Source organism: Astyanax mexicanus, chromosome 1 (assembly GCF_023375975.1).
Source record: "Astyanax mexicanus isolate ESR-SI-001 chromosome 1, AstMex3_surface, whole genome shotgun sequence".
Classification (NCBI taxonomy): domain Eukaryota; kingdom Metazoa; phylum Chordata; class Actinopteri; order Characiformes; family Acestrorhamphidae; genus Astyanax; species Astyanax mexicanus.
The window spans coordinates 80521643-80549109 of record NC_064408.1 but is presented as its reverse complement, the minus strand read 5'-3'; the positions used below and the strand labels follow the sequence as shown (position 1 = coordinate 80549109).

Here is a 27467-nt window from a genome sequence, read left to right as displayed (position 1 = left end):
TGATCTAAAAACCTTTATTTTACAAAAAAAATCAAGTGTCAAAACATGGGTGCTGCTACGATTCCTAAAATCAAAATATGGCATGTATATTATTGCACATCATGTGTAGACGAGCATATAATTAAACAGAATTTTATATTGGAAATAAGTCTGTTTCAACAAATGAACAAAATATATAACAAATATGTTGATATCTTTTGAGCTGTCAAACGAATGGATCAGTGCATTTTTGTTTTTGCTCCAGAATCAGAACCTAATTAAACTTAACAAAGCACTGACTAATCAAACCAGACTTGTGAATCATAATTATATTTACTACTAGTTCTCTCTAAATAGAGCTTTAGAAATAGTTAAACAAATACACAGTTGTATTTAAAATCAATGCTTAGTTTTGTTAATGTGTTTTGTACTTTTTTAATATTAGTGTTTTACTGGGGAAAATATAACCAACACAAAAAAAACTTTTGTAATCTAATTTGTGCAGGTGCCTAAAACCTGTATTCTCCAGGCACTTCCTAATACACACCATACCTGCATTTCAATGAAGGGCTTTTTACAGCTAAGGATTGAAAAAAACAAACAAACAAACCCCAAACATTAAAATAATGATTACATTTCAAGTCTGGATTTGCTAGATACTTGGGACAAATTCTGAATTCTGAAGGAGTGGTGCCAATTTGTGTGTACAGGATGTAGGATACCCATTTATTTCAGAACTTAAACAGAGATTAAATAAAGCCTAAAAGATAGGCCGCCTCACCCATTACCAGTGTTGGGAAGTAACGGATTACATGTAACGGCGTTACGTAATCAGATTACAAATTATGAGTAACTGTAATCCGTTACAGTTACTGCTTCAGTAAATGGTAATCAGATTACAGTTACTCTGCTAAAATAAATGGATTACATTGCGGTACTTTTCTATTTTTGGTCTTCCAATCCAACACTGACAAAACGCAAATAACATTCACATAAATCACGACATCAAAATATTCTATGATTCACAACCTCCTGCTCAGAATGTTTTCCCTGCAGAAGCGCCCCCTAGCCCGTCGGCGGGCCCGTTCTGACTATGTAAAGTAGAATGCTTATAAGCGTCAAATATTCTAAACACACCGACCAAATAACCAACTCATATTCTTTAGTACTAATTTAACTACCTGCATGCAAATTTACAACCATCTACATGAAACCAGTCGCCAGAAATCGCCAACTGAAAACAGCCTGTTTTTTCACATTGTTTACATGGGGAACACGCCTCCCCAACAAAATAGCCTTATAAAATATTATTAGTATATAAAATAACATCATATTACATTATAGAAAATTCACTTACTATCACAGCATCCACAATACAGCACTGAATCGCAGATAAAATATCCATAAAGTCCTTTATTCGCCTGCTCACTTCTCCTCACAAACATGCGTTTATTTTCAGCGCAGCTGAAACGTAATATTCTCAAGCTCCTAGCGACCACACAATGTAATATTTTCACATAAAGTTGTACGTGAATACAAAGCTAAGGATGTCCTCTTCTAGATTCTGTGTTTTTTATTGGTCCACAAACCACTATTTTTCTTGAGTGATCGTCTTTTGAACCAATAACGTGAGCGCTGGATCAATCCAATCCAATGAAATCAGGTCATAGCCTTTCTCCAGCGTCACAAAAGTGATTGACACCTATTTCAACCAATAGTCCACCCTTAGACGAAAACATTGGTACGTAATTTGCCCTGATTGGTCTCCTAATGGCTGGGGGAGGGGCATGCCTAACCGCTGTCACCAAATTCCCTCTGCTAAACATAAGTGCGCCCACAGCGCGCATACGTGTGATTTTGTTTGTCATTTCATCAAAAAGTATTAATATTACTCTGAAATAGACTTACATTCATTTATTTTATCACAAACAAACAAAAATATTACAAACTCTGGCTGTATAGAGACAGATTTACTGGAGAGGTTTTGAACACTTTGGAGACGCCTGGTGGACACCTAATATAATGCAGTGTAACTCTTCAATGCATTGTGATATAAATTACAAATTTTGTAATTTGTTTGTCAAGACCCTACTGAATCAGGAAATGTAGAGAATGATTGACTATTCATCACCAACATCCATACACACATTGTAAACTCTAAATATAACAGGCACTTTTTTTTTTGTTACATTTTCTTCTGCATTTGATGTTCTCAAATGGAACTTAAATAATGGAAATTAAAGTGTTGAAGTGAATTATTGTTTACTGTTTATGATTACACAGCATTTGACATTTAATAATAAAACATTCAAATTATATTTTGTTTGCATTTGTGAGTTCTTAGAAAAGGAACAGATTGTAATCGCATTAAATCCTATTGGACCGAATTGTATCGTATAAAGACATAATTTGCATTACAAATTTACATTATCGTATCGCTGACTAAAATAATCGTATTGTATCGTATCGTAATGAATCTTGTGATTTACACCCCTAGATAATCCTGGCAAAAAATCCACCTGCAGAAAGTGGCAAACCTGCAAATAGTTAGCTTACAGTTGTTGTTACATTGTTTGGTTTTTAATGATTTTATCATCAATTTATAGAAGTGTTTTATAAAATTGTTTGATTAAATGGTTTCATAAGTATTTTTATAGGGTGATTGAAAAGGCTATTTTATTTTTATTTTCTATCTATTAACTGGAAGGAAAAATAAAACAATAATATGCAAGATGTGGTTGCTACATTCATTCAGGCTTAAAAAAACGACAATATTGTAAGTAATCCAAAGTAATCAGATTACGTTACTCACTTGAAGTAATGTAACTGATTACGTTACAAATTACATTTTGAGTGATGTAATCAGTAATCTGTAAGGGATTACATTTTAAAAGTAACCTTCCCAACACTGCCCATTACTTGCTGGGATATTCATACCGTAATTTTTCCTTTTGTTTCGCGTCTGAAAATAAAAGGGTGTACTGCGACTTTTTACTACTGTAGAATGGAAACACACAAAATGCTTATATCTGAAATGTAGTTACTTTATTTACTGAGTGACAGTGATATTGTGGTATATTCTGTATTATGTTTTAATTAAACTTATAAACAAAGTTTATACTGAAAATGTAAAAAATAAAAATACTATATACATAGAGGTTCTTGGTCACCACTTTGAGGACCATGGATTTATTGTCCATAAATGTGCCATCTCGTGTTGTCTTGTTGAAATATCTTCATTAATTCTTTCTCCATTAAAGTAAATTAATTAACCCCAGTATTATAAAATTTAACTCAACACAACAAAAAGATTGGTTGCAAGGCACTGAATACATTTATACAGTGCATATGGCATTTGTATAAATGTACAGTACATTTGTATATAATACAGTGTTAATACATTAACATATTGTTAATATTATACATTTGTATACAGTGTTAATACATTAACAAGTGTTAATATAATACATTTGTATATAATACAGTGCATATGGCATAAATTGCATTTGGCAATTCAACAGACAACTCAGCTGGCCTTCCATTGCACCTGCAGCTGCTGACACAAAATATCCCAGGAGATAATGAAGAGCAGTGGATTGTGACAGGTTTACTGAACCACCAGCGAATCAGAGAGGAACACAACACACCTTAGCATCTTCTATCTCTCTCTCTCTCTCACACACACACAGGGGGGAAAAAAGCTTTCAAAATTTCCCCAATCGGAATCAATTCACCAGGAGGCAGATGATTGCCAAAAGTCTAATGGAATCACTCCTGAGCAGAATCACACTTGCTCACTCATCCTGGCACATGAAGCGCATCACGTGGCAGCTTGTACTTCTGCTCAATATGGCCCTGCATGTGCTGAAAATACCACACGCTATTACCAGTCTATTGCATCACGCATCTTCATCAGCACCTCGCCTGGTTTACTCTTCAACCACAATAACGCAGAATTTCGCACTCATTTCAGATGCCTGAGTGATAATGAATCTTTGTACACATTTGACAAACAAATGACAACAAATGCAAAACTGATGAATCCATAATGTAGTGCAAATACTGCCTAAATCAGTCTAGCATTGCCACAGTGAACCCGCAGGTAGACATGTTTGGATTTAATGAGCACTGCTATTTGCATTATCTAAATGGTTACCGGTCACAACGTCTTTTCAAGCCTCTCTACATGCCACAGGAAACAAATCTTGGCAGAAATTCATAAATACCAGAAGCAATGCCAGATTAAGTAACTGAGAACAAACGCTATGGGGGAGCAACATTAACTGCATGAATGTCCCATATACATAAATTAGTAATTGTAATACATATATATATATATACATATATATACATATATATGTATATATATGTATATATATGTATATATATATATATATATATATATATATATATATATATATATATATATATATATATACAGCTCTGGAAAAAAATAAGAGACAACTTTAGTTTCTGAATAAGTAAAATGAACATTTTTCTTTGATTCTATAAACTACAAAAAACATTTCTCACAAATTCCAAATAAAAATATCGTCATGTAGAGCATTTATTTGCAGAAAAAAGAAATTACTGAAATAACAAAAAAGATGCAGAGCTTTCAAACCTCAAATAATGCAAAGAAAATAAGTTCATATTCATAAAGTTTTAAAAGCTCAGAAAACAATATTTGGTGGAATAACCCTGGTTTTTAATCACAGTTTTCATGCATCTTGGCATATTCTCCTCCACCAGTCTTACACACTGCTTTTGGATAACTACTGCCACTACTGGTGCAAAAATTCAAGCAGTTCAGCTTGAAGCAGCTTGGTTTGATGGCTTGCGATCATCCATCTTCCTCTTGATTATATTCCAGAGGTTTTCAATTTGGTAAAATCAAAGAAACTCATACTTTATTAGTGGTCTCTTTGTTTTTAAAACTGTAATCATGCATATAGTATATACCAGTGGTGTGCAGTCAAGCCCTTCTAACCCTTCAGAGAAGGGGTGACAATAGGTGCATGTAAATCATTACATAATATTTAAAAAGAAAGTATATATTATAGTTATTGTAAACTATAAACATATATTTTATAAATTAACTAAAATAAAAAACAGCAACTAATTCAAAGCATTAGTCTACGTTTTTCAGTTGCTATAAGACGCATATCTGACTGACAGCGGTTCTAACCAATCAGAGGGGGTACCCACTACATTAACTGCACGCCACTGGTATATACAGCTTTGGGAAAAAATGAGCACAAGAATCTCTGTTGAGCTTATTGTGTAGAAGAGGAGGGCACAATGACTGAACGGACATCCAGCAGCAAAAAAACTACATGTCCCTCTCAGAAATTAATATTGCCAATGTGAACAAAAACAGATCTAAACTGGGCTTCTGATATGAGACCCTTCTGCCATCTAATTAAAAACAATGGTCAATTTATAAGCAAAGGCATGAATAAAACAAACTAGACCAATATATTAAACACTGCATGCCATTAACAAGTAGAACAATCTCATGGGAAAGAAGTCAGTAAACAATAGGGAAATTAGCAGTACCAATTAAGTTCTAAGCTAATTGTAATCTATGTGTTGAAGCTGAGGGGACAATTAACTGTAGGGTCATTATCATTATAAAGTGCCTTTGAGACATTGCAATTTCGATAAGAAAAAGGTAAGATTTCCCCTTTCACTTTATAATCATGTTATTAAGCTGCCCCTTGGGTGTTAAAAATACATATTGGTCAAGCTTAAACACTTTTTATGAATTAAATACAGAATGTCAAAATATGGGCATATTGCAAAATATGTCCACCCTGTCGGGGACAAATGTAAGCTTCAACTATATGTTATTTTTTACATAATTATAATTAAACATACCTTTTCAGAAAGGTCTTTTGTCCCTTTCTAGTTAACACATTTCAGATAATGGGAAAAGTCTTTGGGAAATACTAAAATTAGAATAAAATTACAGCTCATCTACAGCAATAGCCATAGGTCTTCTTTGTTTTTTAAAATAAAATGACAAAAACAAACGTAACTAGCAAAACTTTTTAGTGGTTTTGTTTGGTCATCATTTGGACATCAGGAAATCACACACGGGGTTAATTTATATTCAATACATATTTAGTTTTTTTCATTAAACTTAAATTTGACAGGGTGGACATCGGCACGATAGGGTGGAAAATTACATGACAGGGTGGACAAATGCAATTCATTAAGTACAGAAAAACATTAGAAAGGATGAGTTAGGTACAAACTGTACTCAGTTAATTCATACACCAACATCAGAACACATATGCTTCTCAACAGAACATCAAAACAGAACATCAAAAAACATCTAGCGTAGGCCTACTCATCAGAACATTAGGACACGTATCTAGGTCTACTGTAATTGGTCCTCCATGTACTTCCAAATAGATGGCTCCACTGAGAAAGCACGCCTGTTAACTAGTTGCGGTTCCGGCATGAGGCACAGAATCTGCCAATCCCCATACCAGTTGATGTCATCACGAGGACTTGGCCAACAGAATTTGTTGATTCCTTTGTTGTGCATGCATTTAACTTTCACGCTGTGCTCCTCTACATCGAGAATGATACCAGGGTATCAGTGGCGGATGCTGGTCTTTCAAGGAGGGAAAGCTCAATTTCGGCCTACATCTTAACATATGTAGTTTTATTTATACGTAAATTCTACTCTCCCTGAGATTTATTTTTTTTGTAAACAAAAGGCATTATTTTCAAGTTTTCACTACACAACAAAAAGGTACCCATTCTTTACATTGAACAATTACATAAAAAACGACGCTATGACATAAATAAACATAAAATGATCAGTAAAAAAAACATTACGCAAAATCTTTAAAGTTGTAAATTTAAGGTAAATTTATTTCCTTTTTAATTTCCTTAAATAATCACTTTATTAATTTAAATTATTTAAATTATTTTTAATAATAACACAATACTTACTACTGGCCCCTGTTCATTTATGTCCTGAGATTCATCAAGAGGAATGGCCATCAGTACATTTTATTTGTTACAGCACTTCCAGTCAGCCAGCTCACTTTATCATCCCAGAACAGCTGAAAATACCTGTTACTTTTCCCACCTTTTACACCAAATTAATCTGAGCAGTTGATCTGCCCTGCTGTTTAACTCTAAGTTTTTCTTCGTAAGGAAGACTATCAAATGGATTTTTACACTAAAAGATCGCTGATTCGCTCATTTCGCTGTCAATCAAAAAGGGACTCCGTCTCAGACAGATCATCCAATCATTACGCAGAAGCTGAGCGTCCGGGCCGGCCGAGGCCAGCCCACTGCCCCATAGACCCCCAGAGACGCTGGGCGTCCGATGGGCGGGACAAAGCCCAGCATTTATCCAATGGCTCGTCTCGTTTGGCCGCGCGCTTTGCTCCGCTATTGAAGTCTGTGCACTGTTTAAAGCAGTGCTGTGAAGCTGCGGGAATGAGTGAGAGGAAAGCCGCGGCGTTAGCAGTGATAAGAAGCTGATTCTGAACTAAGTTCAGCGCGTTGTAGCGCATATTTAATCAGGGACATGTACACACAACAGTATATATTTAATCACTTATTTTTTTACATTTTAGGGGAAGCTGAGCTTCCCTTGCAGTCTTAGAGCAATCGCCACTGCAAGGTATCCATCATTGTCGTAGTTGACTACACACCATTCACCGATGTGCTTCTCTTCGATGACTTCTGGCCTCCAACTTTTATTTGGTTTTATTTTGGTTTTGACTGATCAGATGCCAGCAGGGACACTTTTTGAAGGTTGAAACATAAACAATATAGTATAATGTTATTTTATTACGTTATTATTGTCATTATTGTCAAAAAACTATCCACCTGTCCCCCCTGTCATGCATCATGTCCACCCTATCAGGAAAGTATTAATGACAGGGTGGACAACGATAGGGTGGACATTTTCAGCTAAAATTAGCAATTGATAAGCACATGGGGGCCCCTCAGCTAGCAGAGTTAGCATTAGCGAAGGTGACCTCAAAATAAATATGACAATATTTAAAAATTTTGAAAAATAATAATATTTTTTTATATTTCCCCATGATAGGGTGGACATGTTACGCTCGACACCATGCAACAAGAAAGACAATATGAAGAAAATTGTGAAATTAAGGTGTAAATACTTACTGATAAGGGGTCGTATGTGTCAACCATCATTGAAGATCGGCTAAATGGTGGTCGTGATGTCACCGATGACATCGGCTACTGCATTAAAGGGCCAGTTACAACATAATGACAGGGTGGACAATGATTTGAGGGACATGTATTAACTACTTAATATTTATATTAAATATCTGTTGATAACTACTAGAATTACCCATTTATGAAAGTTCTTGTCAATAATAATAAGACCACAAAAAAAACATTTTAATTTTGTTTAATTTAATGACTTATTATACTCATAGTTGCTCCCACTATTGTGAGAGGGACATGGCAAAATCGCCTACACACAGTTAAAGAAAATAGTACAAATTAATAAAAAATAACTCCAAGATGGCAAATATAGTATAGATATATGTGTTAATGATTATACATTTGTAATAAAAACTCAAAACATAATTATTTTACATTAAATTGAAAATAAATGTGTGATTCTGACTGGGACCTTGAAAGGCACTTTATAATGATAATGACTCTGTAGGTCTGCTAATTGTATTTATTAGTTGTAGATACTATTATGACTTGCAGAAACTAGTCATAGCTCCATAGATTCTCCATAAGTCCCCTTTTGAATTAGTGTTTGAAAGCAAGTTTGTCATAAAGTTTTTCCACCTTTAAGTATGTAATAGTTTATGCCTTTCATTCATTCTTTTATAATGTCAGGTTATGATGCCTGTAGACTGGAAAAACAGTATGTTGATCAAAAGTTAGCTATGGGTCGATTTCCCAGACAAGGGTTAAGCCTAGTCCTGGAATAAATTTTCCTTTCAATGAAAAATGTCCATTTAAAATGACTAGGCCAAATCCTGGTTTGGGGTACTGCTCCTGAAAGGACGTTTTGTGACAAAAGGTTGGCCCTATTTAATCAATCTATAGGAAAGCTGTCAATTGTGCAGCTTGATTTAGGGTGTTTCAGGCTCCCAGTGGTCCAGCGGGCTAAACGCTGCCACTATGATCAGAAGATCGCCGGTTCTTATCCTGTTTATGCAGTTTGCCATCGGCTACCGAAGCCCTGAGAGAGCATGATTGGCCTTGGTCTCTCTGGGTGGGTAGATGGCGCTCTTTCCCCACATCACTCCAAAGGTTGATGTTAATCAGCACAAGGCATCTGTGAGCTGATGTATCAGAACCAAGCCGCTGCACTTTCTTCCGAGCATGCTGTGATGATACTCGGCAATACTGCATTAGCAGAGGTTTGAAAAGAGGCGATGGCTGACTTCACATCAGAGGAGGAGGCTAGTCTTCACCCTCCTGATGTTGGAGCATCACTAGTGATAGGGGGAGTCCTAAAGAGTGGGTTGGTTAATTGACCGTGTAAATTGGGGAGAAAATGAGAAAAAAAAAGTTGGGTCTGTACACTGTGACGTGTCCTTGTGTATGTGTAACATACGGAGCGTGCTTTGCATCTGCGTAGCTATAATAGGTATGGACGTTTGACGGTTGACTATGGTTCAAATCAGTCATTGGCGCACCTGTGTTTTGTGTCGCTGAGCTGTGTGCCTCTAAGATAGCAATACACCAGAAATGTACCTGAACACACAACGCAGTTCCAGACCACCACACCCATCAGCGTAGACAAATTTTTAACCTCTGTTGCTATTTTAAAGGCGTAAAAAATAGACGGTTGGCAGGGTGTAAGATAGGGCCCATGGTCTTATTTCAGCTCATGATTTTTTGGTTGAGTGTCCAGAAACAAGCACTAATAGCACAATAATTAGAGGGGAACCAGTAGCTCAATCCAGTGCTCAGCTCATATACAAGGGGAACAATCTGGGGAAATTAAAAATATTAACCCAAGCTAGTGATGTCCACCAGAAAACGCCAAGATAGTTTTCTGCTTGCACAGTTAATGGAGGACAGTGTGGAGGTTCTAAGAGTTACCAGAGTGAACCTGTTGCCTGTGAGAAGGATAAAATCTTCCATATCATTTTTTATCTTCTTTTTTTGTATTACATGCCACATAACACATAAAGTATCTACTGTGTTTTGCACCACCTCTGGAACAAAACCGAACTCAATGCATCTGGCCCTGAAACAAATTCTGAAACCACTAACAGCTCCTGTGCAACGCTCACACCATTTCTCCAAGTGTCCTCTCACTGCAACTGTTTTTAGCTTTACTGTGATTTTAGTAGTTTACGCCATTTGCTTGTTTCTGTTGGACAAGCTCCACTTGGCAGGCCACGGCACGGCGCTGACAGATTGGGAAGGAGAGCGCTGGCACCACAGTCTATTTGGTTTTGATTCCTCAAACAATAGGGGAGAGAACCATATGCTGGTCACTCATTGTTCTGCTGAAAAGTAGCTGCTTTTGGCCTACTTGCCTTCCTTCACACTGCTGAGGAGCAGATGGCAATAGGAGACACCACCCCATGTCTGTTACGCTAAACTTAGATTAGCAGGGCATAGAGGACCTCTCCTCAACATGGAAAGAGCACAGTGTGTTTTGTTGGAGCTCTGAAAGGATTACAACTACATTATTGACAGACCATCCATCCATCCATCCATCCATCCATCCAAACATCAAATGTAGAAAAAGCAGGGTGTGAGAAAATGTTGGTAAAATGTAACATAGACGTTTTATATAGTTTGACAGGTTCAAGTACAATATACTTTAACTTATAGCTTGTTTTATTATAATATTGCATTTGTATTTAATTGTATTATTATTTTAATTACTGTATTAATATTTTAATTTAGGCATTACAAAATAAGCTTTCATGTTTAATAAGGAATATTACTAAAAATAATAGAAATATATATAAATAATAGAAAACATAAAAACAATATTTAAGTAAATCCACTAATGTCAAACTATAATGAATACAATTATAAAATTGGCTCTTTCCTGAACTTTATTTTAAAAATCTATTTTTTTCTGAAAATTAATCCAGTTTTATATTCAATTTTTTTTATATATATAGTTTTTATATCTATTTTTAAACCTGCAGAATTTGGGTTAGTTCCTGATCTGGAATTGTTAAGTGGAGTAGAGAGTGAAGAGGCAGCTTTTTCAAGTGTCCTGTAGAACATTTTAAATCCTCCAATTTTCAGAATATAAATAACTTATTTTACTGCCCAAACAGATTTTTGTATCACCTACACCTGTATATACGATACGAAGTCATGTTAAGGGGTTAATTTACTTTACTTTATACTTTATTGTCCCCCACATGAGTAAATTTAGTTTGCAGCCAAGACAACTGAGAAGTATACACAACATTTACACAATTAACAACACACAACCCTCCCTGCACTCCCAAAAAACACTACTTATAACGTAAAATCATAAACATTTAATGTACAGATATATTTTTGCTTGGTTTCAACATTTTAAAGGCTGTGGAAACAAATAAGACCTTACTGCATTTAGTTCTATCAGCTGATGCTCTAAACCTCTGCACTAAACCTCTGAGTTTAGAATGGGACTAAAATCAATAGTCATGTCCTTTGTTTTCTTCACATTTAGGTGTATATACAGGACTGGTCACACAATGACACAAAGTCATGTACAGTAACCCCATGATCAATTTCCTGGCTCCCTAGCAGACTTCAGACACTCATTAGTAATGTCACACCTTAGCCCTTGTCTGTCTTGTTTTTATAGGTATAGAGCACACAACCTTGTTGTTGATTGTCTGTTGATCTTACCAATTAGCCACCACTGCCCTAACACATATGGATGCGGGATGTCCCGATCTGAGCTGTAAGTGTCCTTCTTATCACTACTAGTGGTGACACCAGACCTCCAGACATGTACCTGACCACCATCGGATTTCAGAAGGAAACTGGATTCAGCAATAAAAACACTATCTGTCCAGTTTTCTTTATCATAACACCACTTCAAATGAAGGCAAGAGCGGCTGACTGGTGAACAGCCTAAATAGTAGGGAATTTGTGAAAATGACCATACTGTTTCTCTCAGTTTGAAGATTCAACCTTTCTTAAAATCTGAAGCACACAACTCAAAAGTAGCCTCTGAGAGCCAGGGGGAGCACTTTTACTGCCTCTTGCAGCAGGGCCCTGTGTCTAGACCACAGCAATAATATAATTATCATCTGTTTTCATGTGTTTAACACATATAATTCACTCCTACAGCATATTATTTTAATAACTGTAGCAATACAGTGTTTAGAAGAGCTATATTTCTTTGTTGCAGCACTAGAAGGGAACTAATCAGAATACAAGCAAGCAAATAGCAGCCTAAAGAAGCATCTAATCATGTCACCCAGCATGCAGGTTAATAGACTGGGGAAATCAAAGGTATCAACCCATGCTTGGGATGTCAACCAGAATAATCCAAGATGAATTCCTGCTTTCCCAGTCTGAGATCCTAAAGCTCCAACAGCTTCTGGGTTCTGTACAAGAGAAATCTAAACATTTGACCTGTGTAAGTGTGGGAACTGTCATTCTGACACATAGCACCATTTTGAAGCATTGAAGCATGTAAAAAAAAAAACTTACAGTGAGAGCAAGCGGGCACAAACTAACCGGAGGTAAACATTTTTCAGCTTAAGTGTGTTGGATTGCTGAGATGTGTAAGCCAGGCTCCCATATTATACTGTTTCCATAAAATTTTAATCACTCTCTTGATGGCTATTAAGAACACCATCATGAATCATGTGAATATATACAGCTCTGGAAAAAATTGAGACCACTTCTGTTTTTCTGATTTTGCTATTTATAGGAATATGTTTGAGTAAAATGAACATTGTTGTTTAATTCCAGAATTCCAGAAGTTTAAACTCCAGACAACATTTCTCCCAAATTCCAATTTATTTGCAGTAAATGAGAAATGGCTGATATATCAAAAACTAACAGACCTCAAATAATGCAAAGAAAACACTTTCATGTTCATAATGTTTTCAGAGTTCAGAAATCAATATTTGGTGGAATATCCCTGTTTTTTAATCACAGTTTTCATGTATCTTGGCATGTTCTCCTCCACCAGTCTTACACACTGCTTTTGGATAACTTTATGCCACTCCTGGTGCAAAAAGTCAAGCAGTTCAGTTTGGTTTGATGGCTTGTGATCATTTATCTTCCTCTTAATTATATTTCAGAGGTTTTTAAATTGGTTAAATCAAAGAAAGTCATCATTTTGAAGAGGTCTCTTATTTTTTTTCAGAGCTGTAGTCACACAAACTTTACAGGAGTAGAACCCTTCTTTAGTTTTAATTTGAAAAGTAAAATAAAATAATTATATTATTAATATTTAGTATTCCTATTTAATTTAAATAATGTTTTGAATTATTTCTATTAGTATAGAATTATGTTGTAATTTGTGGCAGACGTGTAGTCCACTCTGTAAACCCCTGTTAACCACAATGTGTTACTTTGTGTCTTGCTCTTCCTTACAGTAGCAATATCCAATAAGCAACACTGTAGAACTCTACAGCTTATTAAAAAGAAGAAAAGTTTCTGATCTAAGGAAGGAAAAGAGTTAGGAATGATCATATGGTGCCAAAAAAATGTTCCTGAATATAACTTTAATTTCATATGATATGACACACCATATTGTGCTGCTCCAGACAGCACGACTCCAAACAGTGTGCATTAGAAGAGTTTTTGGAGTCAGTTCAATGCAGTAAAAGATATAAAGTATAGCGATTAAAAAAGATAGCAAATGTTGGTGTGCCTTACCTAAGAGACTTTCCTGCAGACCTGTCAAGTGACTAAAAGCTTTCATAGCTTTAATTAAAAGCCGTACATTGTGGATCTAAGTTCTCTTCTGATCAGTGGAGCACAGTGCTTCTTAATTGCCGTAATGTAAGTCAGCTCTAATAACGGCAGGCGGGCCAGAATGCCTTTCGCCCGAAACTTTCCTATCATCCGTAGCCATTATGCCAGTGTAATTAATAACTGGCCGGCCACATTAATATGAGCACTCACGTCTCGTCGCTTCCGGCGATAAGTGATGCGCTTGTGAGGGTGCGTGTCTTGGAGCAGAGCCAGCGTGCCCTTCTCCAGTTCTTCCTCTTTTCTGCTGACCCCAATTCTGCAGCCCCGCAGTTTAAATCGAATTTGAGAGGGGCGCAAAGGGTCATCCAGGCCTGTGAGGCGTGTAAGGCGGGGGGCTGGAGTGAGGAGAGTAGACTGCATTCACTGTAGGAGTCTTAGTAGTGTGCCGAGTTCAAGTCATTGTTGTAGTGCCTGATCCGAATGCATTAGGAGGCTTGTGCCGAGGCCTTAGCCCCAGAGCCGGGACAGTGGGAGGACAGACACTTGTGCCGCAGAGTTGTGGTTGGGTGGTGTGCGGTGGGGTGGTGTGGGGTGGACACGCTTGCTGCCCAGCTTTTGTAGCGTAAGGCTGTGCTCACTGAAGCACCAAACAACACTCCTCCATCACTGGCCAAAAACAAAAGGCGAAAAAAGCAATTTGGCCGCATCTACTTGCAGACACGCGGCCTTGATGGCTCGCCTGCTATAAAATAATGAGTGCGTTCTGCCTGACCACTCTGAAGTCTAACAGCATACAAAACAATAATTAAGTCTAATTAAAATTACATTAGGTCAGGCAACTATAACAATGGCAAACGAAAACAAACAACCAACATTTTTAAGTAGGATGGTGGTAGAAACTAAAAAAAACAATGAACATTTTGTCTTCAGTTATTTGGCTGATACCATCCAAGAGCAACACCACAAAAAACACCAAGTGAATTTGAATAATTAAATCAAGGGAAAGGAATGTAGGGCTGCAATGGTAAACTGACTACAAAAATAGTCAACTTGTAATTTCAGTGTCAAAGTGTCGATCATTTTTTATTGTATTACACTACACAAGTGAGCAGTATCAGTTTCTCTGCTGGCAAAGACCGTTATCTACTTGTTTACTCAGAAAAGAACACTAATCGAGGGTTAAAGGCAGCTCACTCATTCAGTTCACACTTAGCTTGATCTCTGTGTCTCCAAACATACACAAATACAATGGATTACAGTTTTGTTTACTCAGCCCAATCCAATTTTTTCTGTTCTGGATATTTTTCAATCTCACGTTTTGCTGTTTCTGGCGTTTTGGAGCGATAGAAAAAGTACAGTGCGGACCACTCAACCAGCCTGTAGCTTACTTCAGACATGGAGTTAAAAGCCGGTAGGGGACGGGTTGATGATGTAGGTGACTTAAATATAGACAGAGAGTGCATCATGTGATTGGAGGAAAACCACACCCATCGTAGGGAAAAGTTTAAATAGAAGTGAACAGAAAACTGCGGGTCACTGTGTCTGGAAACAGCTTTAATTTGAAATGTCAACACCAACCTTTTTTTATATTGTTTCATCCGAAGAAAGGGCCAGTTATGTACAGTATTTTACAAAAGTAACTACAACCCTCATATTTTTGTAAATATTTGATTGACACATACAATAACAATATGTTCACTGGCAACAAGAGTTGCAGAGTATACCCTTAAGTGAAAATGGCCAAATTGTGCCCAAAGTGTCAGTATTTTGTGCCAATTATTTTCCACCACTGCCTTAACTTTTTTGAGCTTTGAGTTTACTAGAGATTCACAGGTTGGCTCTGGAATACTCTTCTATTCCAGGTGACCATACACTCCTCCACTATCTGTTTGAAGACGCCCCAGAGGTGCTCAATCTAAAGACATACTTGGCCAGTCCATCACCTTTATCATCAGCTTCCTCAGTAAACCAGTTATCATCTTGCAGGTGTGTTTGTGGTCGTTATTGTGTTGAAAAACTGTAGTATGCAGTGTGGGAGGGGATCATGCTCTTTTTCAGAAAGACACAGCATATGTTGGGTTTCAGCTCCCCACATATCCCCACACCATGATGCTACCACCACCATGCTTGACTGTAGATAAAGGGAGAGTTTTCTTGGTACTCCTCACCAGGACCCCGCCACACACGCTGGACACTATATGAGCCAAACAAGTTTATTCTGGTCTCATCAGACCACAGGACATGGTTCCAATAATCGTGCTTTTGGACTAACTGTGTTACTGAGATACTGCTTGTATACACTAAATGTGACTGATCTGAGAGATGGTCTGGCAACTTGAACTCCAGATCCAAAGTGAGTCTGAGTTATATCCTCTTTTACAGTCTCCTCCCTCTTTAGTATATCCTAACAGCACAGTCCAAACTCCCAAAACTCTATTTGCTGGAGAAGCAGCAGGTCATTCCAGCACTCAGGATCACAGTTTCTCACTAACAATGAAAAAAGATCATTGAAATCTAGTCAACTGCCACTGTACTGTATTCTTCAAAACTGTGAATTATTCATTGACTCCTAATTAACAGAGTACTGAATATATCAAAGCATCTCCATAACCTACTTAGGCTGCACAATGATTTTTGTGCTCTGACAAAGCTATTTATGAAATCGGCTTAAAACAGTACTGCATATCTAAAATTATCATCCTCCCATGACATTTTAGGTACATCTGGCAGAACCTGCCAGACTAAAAGAATCATTACTTATGTTCACACTGAAGGAAGGAAACATATGTTTTTATCACTTCTTTTAAAAAGCACTTTAACATAATAAAAAAAAAAACATTTTAAATGTATGAAAGTCTATTAGACCTTCTTCCATGTGTCTCATATGTGCTGACAATGGTACAAGAGAATGTCTGGTTAAGAAAGTTTGATCCTCTTGGGTACAATAAGTTTTAAATGCAGTGTAATTTCAATTCCAAAGAAATATGACAAATATAAAATAATATTTTTGCAGGGGTCTTCATACATCATAATGTATAAATGTACATATAGTCATTTAAAGCCACCTAAACATTCTGTCCTGGAGTTTAATAAATACATCATCAGTTCTGATGGGAACAAAAAGTAGGAAATATCTGAATACCTAAAAGGACACTATGTGTATTGAAACACTGACTTATTTATTGTTTCTTCCAAAATCTTGGGTACTGAAAAGAGATTATCCTGCTTTATTTGGAGCAAATGTCTCTACTGTTCAGAAAAGGGATGGATGGATGGCTGATCATCACCCCATTTCATTCCCTACAGGATGGAGCACCATCATTCAGGAGAACACATTCACTGCTCCACAGCTCAATACTGTGAAGGAGAGTTTATATGCCTCTTGCCAACTCTTTGGCATTAGGCATTGTGCCAATAATTAAATGTTAATCTGCTCCAGATACATTTATTCTATTGGTAGTGCCTGGTTAAGGGACCAGACAAGTTGTGTGTGTTCATTTGTAGTTAGAAATGTATGGAACTTAAAATAGGAAAACATTTGGGTATAGTTGATACTGTGAAAATGAACAGCACAATCATCACAACCCTCAGCAGATAGCAGCTGATTTAATTAAATTCAGCAAATGTCCCACCCTCTAACCCTACACCAAGTAAAAAGATATAAAAGATATATAAAAGATATATATATTATATAAATTATTGAAATATTATTTAAATCTACACATCAGTTCAGTAATACATTTGTGAAAAGAAATATCTGCTAATGATAAAATAAAATATAAAATTCTGTTAAAATTACGAATCCTTACATCATACAAAAGCAGGCCTGTTAGTTTTCTTGTTCTTGGCTTAAACGCCAATATGCTTGTAATATCAAGTGACAACAAATAAATGCTATATATATGTTTTCCAATTAAATCAAATTATTTTTGTCCCACTTATAAAACATAATATACGCACATCCTATTTGCTAAATGTTCTTATACATTATGACTGATACCATCCATTACATCACTGTTACCACACTTCATAAGTCCTATAACATCTCTGCAATAAATTCTTAGTAATATTATTATGAAGGGTCACTCTGTCTGCCTTTAGAAAGGACATTCTTTACGACTGCATGTCCTTGATGGTTGTTTCTGCTCTTCACACTCAGTGTCTCAATGCGTGTAACCGACAAACAGATCCATCAGAAGAACATTTCTGTGATTGGTGGGACATTTATAGCCACATGAAACAGTAATGAAGATAAAAGCAACTCGCTTCGGGGAGAGGGACCACTCTACTCCACTATAACAGCCCACTTCAACAAAAAGAAACATATTCCTCATGATTGTATTTGATATGACTGCTCTGAGATTCTAATTTGTATCCCCTTCCAAGTGGCTTTAAACAATTCACAGACAATGCTGTTTGTCCTCCAACAGGAAGACTAAAATCGAGCATGACCCAGCGGAGGGCAGGTGTTTGTCTGTGTTTGCTCTGGAGTGGTGTTTAGAAAGCAGCATGCTGACAGCGTTTCCAGTGACAGCATTCCGAATGAAGTGTTTTTTTTTCTTGAGAGCTCTGTGAGAGCCCCAACAGAGGTCAGACTTAAAGGTATTAGGATAAGAGATAACTGCTTTGGTTTTGCTTTGGTAAAACTTTCCAAGTTTTCTGAAAATCTTAAATTGAAGCCTTAAGACTTACATAAATAAGTCTTAAGACTTAAGACTTAAATAAGACTTAAATAAATAAACACACCGCTCCTCACGCGGGATCGCACCCGTGTCGTCAATACCTTTTTTTTTATCCACTGCACCGGCTAGTGAATTGGGACACGGGCAGGAAAAAAACGCCCTTATAAGGAGAAAGGGAGCCCAAGAACGGGTGGAAAAACGAGAACGTGCAGAAACTAAAGTTCATTATCGTTCATTATAGTTCAAATAACCTCACAGGCCAGATGTTTCATGCTTGCGGGCCACATCTGGACCATGGGCTGCCTATTGCTGACCCCTGCTTTACAGTATCTATGATTACACATGCCTGAACCTTTGGTTGGCTTAAAGCCCAGTTTTAATTTTATATTTAAATGTTTGTCATCAGTTTTAGTTGCTGTGAATATCTGCACTGTCACCCAAAAGCAGCTCTGCGTTACCTTGTCGTACTGCGAGTGTTGTGGTGTAGACCAGGAACAGCAGGATGTAGTTGAGAAAGCTCTGGAACACTGGAGTGTTGGCATGGTAATCAGTAGCCAAGTACTTGCTGGTCAGGCCAATCCCGCAGATGAGCAGCGACAGGACCTGGCCCATAGCCAGAGTGAGGAGGAGCTCTCTGTGGAGGAGAAAATACATACAATACAACAGTCATTACTCTACTACAGCACAGAAAGAACATCAGCCCAAACAAACAGCGTTCACACACTCTGAGGAAACAAAAATACGTTTCTCAGACCGTCACATGTACCACTCACAGTTTTTTTTTTTTTTACTTTTTGCTTACGTTTACATTTAGATCTTTAAATTTAATAAATCCTTAATTACTCAAAACTCAGGAGTCTTTATTTATTTTTTTCCTTTTATCAATCAATAAAACTGTCCACTAATTACAACCTGAACTGCCCATTAGTCACAATAACACAGTGAAAAAAACAAAAACTCACTTTTAGCACTTTAATCACAAACTTTAATGTACTAATGATTAGTAAATTAGTGGTGTCCATAAATAAAACATAACTGTATTCATCACCAAAAAATATCACGTTTCTCTTTTCCTTTTGACTAAGTTCTTAATAATGGTTATTAAAATGTAAATAAGGACAGACTAGAGCTTTTTGGTTACTTTATTTTATCTTAGGGAGGTTTAATGCTTTTTAAATTGTAATTTTCTGAGTTACTGAGTTTAACTGAGAGTTTCATAGAGAAAATGAGCCGCACACTGTGTGTGTGTGTGTGTGTGTGTGTGTGTGTGTGTGTATGGGTTTCAGAGGTGTAGGGTGGTGTGAGGTGCTTCTAGTAGACAAGAGAGCCTAAATTTCTGCATGAATAAAAGTAATCTAGCTGAACTCAGTAGCACAGTAGCATTTCTTTGTTTTATCGCTAAATAAAACTGCTTATGCGTCACCAGGCTCTGTAAACTGAATAATGGAAAATTAACCAGGTATCAGGCATTAAAAAGCAAGAAGACTTAAAGTGACGAGAGTAATATACTGTAGGACCCATGCAGTGAAAAAGCTCCATTTCCATTTCTCTATTTCCGAGAATGATTAGAACACCTTATGCCTATAAATCTCATATCCGTCAGCCCCGTGACCTCATAAGCACCTCATAAGGCAGTCTCTCCTGAGCTGTCAGGCAGAGGACTTCCTGTCTGCTCTTATATTTGGGTCAGCATAGGTAAACAATCCCTCGCTGCCATTGTGATAAGCAGCATGGTTTCCTCTCTTTCATCGACAGGTGGCCACTGAGACTGAGATTCAGACTTTCTCTGAGCTTCCTACCTTCTAGACCACTGCACTGTGTGTGGTCAACAAAGAAGTAGCTATAAATACTTCTGAGAAAATGTTTCTGTTTTAAATAATTTAATAAAACCAGCTGAACAGATGCAAAAGCAGAAAGTGAGAAACGTAGTGCAGATAAATACAGAGAAAGAGGAAAGAATAAGAGACACTAAATGTACAATACATTACACATTGAAAGAGAGAGACATATAGAGAGGGATGGGGAGAAAGAGAACGCGGTAGAATGAGCTAGAAAAACACAAATAGGTAGAAATAAAAGTGAGAGAGAAAACGCATGGAGACAAAGAAAGACATATAGAGAGAGACTGAGAGAGAGAGAACTCAGAAGAGCTACAGAAAGACAGAATGACAGAGAAGTATAGAGAGAGTATGTGGGAGATAAAACAGTAACGCTAGAAAGAAAAGTAATACAGAAAAAGATATAAAAAAATAATAGATAAAAAAGAAAAAAGATAAAGTGCCATGTAAAGAAAGTATGAGAAAGATAGAGAAAGACACAAAGACAGAAAGATAGGTGTACAGAGGGAAAGCGAGAACGTAATAGCCTATAGACACAGACAGAAGACAAACAGTTAAAGAGAAAAATAGACAGATTTGGAGAGAGCGCATACACACACTGTATCTTATTATCACCTCATACAGAATCAACCAAATGTGAACATTAACTCTGGAATATGATATTTTTCATGAATATGATTAAACCCGAGCGTATGTCAGCGCCTGCCTACCTACCCTGTTTAAAAAAAACTAATTATTAACACTCAATGTTTTAATACATTGATTCAAGTTATGAGAATACACACTGAACACATTGCAGTACTGGAATTTGGTACTGGAATCACACACCCCATACATGCACTACTGCTTATACTTGCACTATCATACCCACATTAATTCCCACTGAACTTTAAAGGATGTATGCACTCATTTACTTTACCAGCCTTAAGCATTTATACCTCTATGTTTGCACTAATGTTAAAAGGGTTCTGTTTAAAATGGTACTGTCTTTCCCTCTTAATCCCCCCATCACTACTGCACTATTGTCTTGTGTCTCTTATCTCAGGTTTTTCTATACCTGTAACATTATGTATTGTACATCTATTTAGTGTCTCTTATTCTTTTATCATTTATATTTTTATCTTGCTGTACTTATGTAGATTCAATCCTCCGTATCTCCTGTACATAGGAGTAATATTGCCAATAAATCTACTTGACTTGACGTGAACACATTTACTCAGTTCACAGTTCCGTCCACTCAAGTCATGTTAATAGATTTGTACTTTCTGATGTGCAAATATAAAAAAAAAATGGCAACAATTTACTGGGCGTGTCCATTGTTGATGCCGTATAGATGGCCAAATAACATTCAACTAACATGCAACTATTGTAAATTTCTATTAACTACAATTTTAGTCTTAGATGAAAGTAAATGATTCTCTGTTAAATGCTACTCTACACCTCTCTATCCCGGACTCTAATCTTTACATATTTAGGGTTGGGTTCTATAGAGAATCAGTTACATTCAACTTAGAGTTGCATTAGGATGCATTTTATAGACATGCAGTTGGATTAAAGTTGAATATTAAGTGAGCATCTATGAGGCATCAACAATGGTCCAATCTATGGCAGTGTAGTCCTCAATGAGATTGTAGTCAGTACACTTTATGTCATTTTATTAGGGGTGTAACAGAATATGTATTTATACTGAGTTAATATAATTCGACTTTAAACAGAGAATTCACAGGAACCACTATTAATGTAAATATGGTATTTCACAAGCAAGAGTGAGCACATGTCTTACTTTCGAGGCTTATTGCTTTATTTTAGACTGAGAGTAAATAAACCAGAGACACCAAAATTCAGTATCTATGCTGAGAGATGCTGGATGTTGTAAGAAGTCCAACCGCAGTTCTATAAATTATGTACTTATACTCAAGCAGTTTGCTGGAAAGGTACTCCCAGTGTACTGGAGTGTGGGAATAGGGTACAGGAGTAGCTCAAAATGTATTGTCTTCAACCAGACAGAATGTGTTTATCTGTTTTGACAGTGTTCTTCATGCGGGTAGAAGATGTTTTCCACAAAACTAAAGCTTTAAATATTTAATTATAAGTCGACAACACCAAGGACAGCCATGAGAAGACAGACGCAAAGAGACTTGAGTTGTAAGGAGAGAGTTCTAACAGCATTCACGTAGTTCCACGTAGCTGGAGTAACCAGATGAAGATAAAGTCGAGCATAGCCTCAGGCGCCTGTCCACTCCAGCAGCAATTACTGGACACCAGACTGACAGTTCAAACACTCGAAAAACAGTTTTCTTCACTTGGTTACAAAATGTAAAGCAATGCTGTGTTTCTCAGGCTTGTTGGTAATTCATTTTGTGATTAATTGAAGCGCTATTCGTTTCTGCAGCTCTCTGCTGGTCTGAAGGGTAATTGAGTGATGGCCAGTTCCGTGATAACAGCATTACTGTGATGGAGCTTATATCCTACAGCTCCCACCACCTTCCCTTAGGCTACTACAGCAGCAGCTAAGATTCTCATTTTTTAACACATACATTTAATTACAGGCTTGTGCTGTCGGTGTGGCTGCATGCAAGCAATTGCAGTGGGAGTAACTTCCTTAACCGCATTAAACACCAATAAGGCAAATCAAATAATAGCACAGGAATGCAGGGTTTCCATCTAAACATTTCTCTAAAGTAATGAGCAATTACAAAATTGTGGCACAAAAATATATGCTGAATAAGCTGTGTTTCCATCAACTACAGCTTTGCAAACACATTTTAGATGATGTAGGCTTCCTGTGGCATATATATAGCAGTTTACAGTTCAAAAATGCCAGGGAGGAAGAGCCATGGGCCACCTATAAGAGCAGAAATCTCAATGCTACCCAGACTATGTCTATAACACAACTGGGAGTGCAAATGCACTAGATAGTTCTGAAGAAGCTGTGCACAGCCACTGTTCAGACGTTTTATTTAACATTTTTTGCATCACTCTTTTTTGCAAATTTAACAACATTCAAGCCTTTCATTTACTTCATCCTAGCATTAAAATATTTTTTGTGCTGGACATGTAAAGTGTCTCCTCTGAGTCAGCTTAACACGCTTGGAGAAGAGCAATAATTGTCACTTCTGTTACATCAGATAATAAATAAATTTACTGTTTTTTGTACTTGATTAATGAGATACATTTATTATGCTTGGGCCAGAGTATGGCCCCAGTGTTGTAGAATGCCCAGGTCTGTTATGAACAGACTGGGTATCTCACACTTCTTTATCAAGTTTGGCTGATTTTTATGTCAATTAAAAAGATCTGCACCATGGAAAGACTGAATCAAACCAAAAACGTCCCAAAACACATACATCACACTCTACCTAGAAAATACAAATTTGCTCCAACTTTTGCACTGAATCAAAAGAAAAAAAAGGTGAAAACAAGTTTAGGGGAGGTTGTGGGGGTAAGATGGAGTTAATATGGTCTGTACAGACTGCAGAGGGAGATGTGGCTTGAGTAGTTCAGTACGTACTGTAGGCTTAACCGTAGCTTTAAAGCAAAACAAGTAAATATATTTTTCTATATAAACATAACCACTTTTAATTTATTGTCTTTGATAAATAATAAAGCTAATGTATCTACTGTGTCTTATAAGGTTTTTGCTAATTCCAAACTTTAGGCTTTGAGCCAATCAGACCAAGTATAATGCATAGTGTTACATGTATTCTCAGAAGATTCTCTTTTTATTATCAGTGAAAAGATGTCCATTAAGTGTTCTATTTATTATCCACAGGCGGTGTAATGTGTCTCGCTTCATTCATGCGGTACATCAGAAGGTTCATCACGTAAATACATTAAAACTAGTTAAGAGTGAGTGTGTGATGGCTCTTTGCTGGCATTTCTGAGGTAAAAATGTAAAAAATATATATATATATGTTTAAATAAATGATCACTGATTTAATACAGTATTTTCAATGTTCCAGGACCATCTGTGTTGTCTAGTTTGTTCTGCGGCTGCCAGTAAAACATGAAATAAAGTATTCAGTATTTTTGAGGCAGCAACGTTCTTTTGGTCCTGTTAGTCTGTGGAGATTAAATATTGAAGCGCAGTACATATCTGAGTCTTTCTCTGCATCTAGGAGGAAACCAAAGCTACATGCACAATCTCATTGTTCGACACTACAAGACAGGTAAGAATTTGCATTTAGATAGAAACCACTTTGCTTTCCTCTGAAGCAATTATATTCCAGATGAAATATGGACGCGTTTTGCCTTTCTGTGGCTGTGTCAGACAGCCCAGAGTGGCATTACCTGGGCAAAGGTTTAAATGAATTTAGATTATAGCAACTGTAAAGTCTTTCTTTCTGTCACAAGAAAGAAAATGATTGAGGGGGAAATCCAACAACAAACGCTACGTTTGTTGTAGCTTCGAATACACCTGCTCCCCCTCCCACTGCGTCAACAACAAGACGAACATGAAACATTCACACAGGAACACGCTTCTCCTGATCCAGGCATGCAAGGAATCATTTTAGCAGTTCCAGTAAATGAAAGACCATTCTGACTAATGCTTAGCATGAATGAAAACACAGCAGCAGATCGAGCAATACATTAGAAAGGTATTTTATAATTAAAGGAATATGTCTGGCTCAAGTCTGAGTCAGTGCACTAGAGTAATGAAGGCTGTCTAGAATCAGCTAATGAGCTAACGCTAACAATGCAGCTAATGGGTGCGGCTAATAGCTACATTTTTCTTCTTCAGAGGATGATGTGTGAACTAGAGGTCTGTAACCCAACTTAAGACCAACAGAACCTGACAAAATATTAGGCATATGGCGTTTATATGTATGTATGTAGTACACTCTCATCCTCTCTATCCCTCCTCTTCTCTCTCTCTCTCTCTCTCTTTTTGCTGTCTGACCACAACAGCGACTAGCTGTCTCTGGTAGTGTCAGAGGTGCCAACTAACAAAGTGCAAATACTTATTACTTTACTTAAGCAGAAGTTTTAGTTATCTAACTACTTACTGGATTACTGGAGTAATTATTTTTAGCTAACTTCTTACTTCTACTCCCTAAATTTTCACACAATTATATGAAATTTCTACTTCTTACATTTAAAAAATGTAGCCTCATTACTCCTATTTCATTTCAAGTTGTTTTCATTCTGACTGCTTATCATTAAAAAAAAACTATCCAGATAAATTTCTCCATTCAGACAAAGTGAATCTGATTGAGATTGGATGAAAATTATAAACATATATCATTCCATTCTGTTTACACAGATTCATCACACCTGCACGTCATGTGACGTCAAACTCCAGCAAACACATAGCAGATATATTTAGCCTAAGTATGAAGATGATTCATGGCAGAGAGATTCAAGAGAACTCAAGTGAAATATCCCAACTAAGCTACTTTAATATATTTACATTCTACTGAAATACATTCATTTTCAATAGGCTGAAACAGGAATCCTAGAGCATCCCAATTTTTTTTACATAAACATTTTAATATAACATTATAATCATTATGGCTTTTAGAAAAGAATTTTCTAAGATTTTGTCTTAGTTTTTTTTTTCTTACTTTTAATTACTACTTTAATTACTTTTACTTTTATACTTCTGAAACATTTACTTTCATACTGTTACTTGAGTAAAAAAAAAAACTTGAGTTGATACTTAGTTTGTTCTATACTTTTACCGGAGTAATGAATGAGAATATTTTTGATACCTTTGGGTAGTGTCAACAGTAACACAGCAGTTTGGGACTGGCATTACTATGGCTTGGGTTCAGCCGGTTTGAAGTCAAGTAAAGGTAATCATACTGTTGGTAGAGCTGCCCCAACTACATTATTATTATTTTTTTACATAATTATTATATTTTTCTATGGCATATTGCCTAGAATATCATTATTGCAAAAATACTGTTTAAAATAATATTGTGATATTATTTTTGGAACCATATTAGCCACTTCAAGTATTTATTAGAGTTAAATAGAACAGATCACGACTGTCCAATGAAAACCAAGTATCTCCAAAACAGCAACATTACAGGAGAGAGAAAACCTTCTAACCTTCTATAAATGTATTTCTATTGGTACATTCATCAAATATTATTGCACAATGTAAGCAAACTAAAAATCAACAAAAATGGAGATACTTGTATTTCATTGAAAAGCAAAGATTTACAAACACTAGATGTGAACCAGAGGTCTCCTAACACAGTAGAACTGTGTTCTCTGTAATTACTTTGGTCCAATCAGGACTTGGGATGAGTTGTGAAGTTGACGATGAGGATAAATCCTCACAGCAGTGCTCCAAAGAAATCCAGTAGAAATCCTTCCCTGCACACTCTAACAAAAGAAAGATAAACTAATGATAAGTCTATGCATGCATATTTTGATGGAATTAACCAGCATCATTTTAAAGAATCTACCATTCGTGTTTTAATTTCTAATTAGAAGGACTAATCAGGACGCAAACACTCATAGCTGCACAGTCCAACACTGGGGGTTTTAATACCCATCTATCTGACCTTTACCATTGCACACTGTAGTCTTAACTTTGTGTGACTGCTCCCGTGGGTCTGGCTCTATTGACCGTGCTTTTCTATACACATTATAAGAACTGATTTTATATATAAAACTGAGTGCAACTAAACATCTGTATCAGCAATGGGTGCAGCTAAAGTAGCACATGCTGTCTGCATATCAGATCTGGTGAGAGGATGGAGTGCATGGTGTGTGTGTGTGTGAATTTGTTGAGCCTGAAACTCCCCAGTCAAGGACAGGCATGTGATGATAAGTGAGGGTTGAAGTAGAGAATGCGCTGCTTGTCTGCTGATGCAAACAGAACAAAAGTCTAACTCTCTTACAAAGGTGCCTTTCCTCACTGCCCTCCAGAAAAATACAACAGGGTTTTCTAAGCAAGGATGACAAATGTGTACCCAACCTTAACAGGGTCAGAACCTACAAATACAAAAAATACAGGATTTTAAAGTGGTTACCTCGCTTTTTGTGTGTTTCCAAAGTAGAAAAAAACGTAGAATAAAAGGAGAAGGTCTTCAAGGACTTACAGTAGTTTATTTAGGTCTTCAGAAACAAAAGGGAT

The 27467-nt window shown here is 36.7% G+C and overlaps 1 protein-coding gene across 1 annotated transcript in view; it reads right to left on the bottom strand.

Moving 5' to 3' along the window:
* slc35f1 (solute carrier family 35 member F1) overlaps positions 1-27467 on the bottom strand; it is a 162969-nt gene that overhangs the window by 69269 nt on the left and 66233 nt on the right. Inside the window, exon 2 of the mRNA XM_049484229.1 lies at positions 18998-19173. Within this exon, the coding sequence (XP_049340186.1) occupies positions 18998-19173 (176 nt within the window). The remainder of the gene's footprint in view (positions 1-18997; positions 19174-27467) is intronic.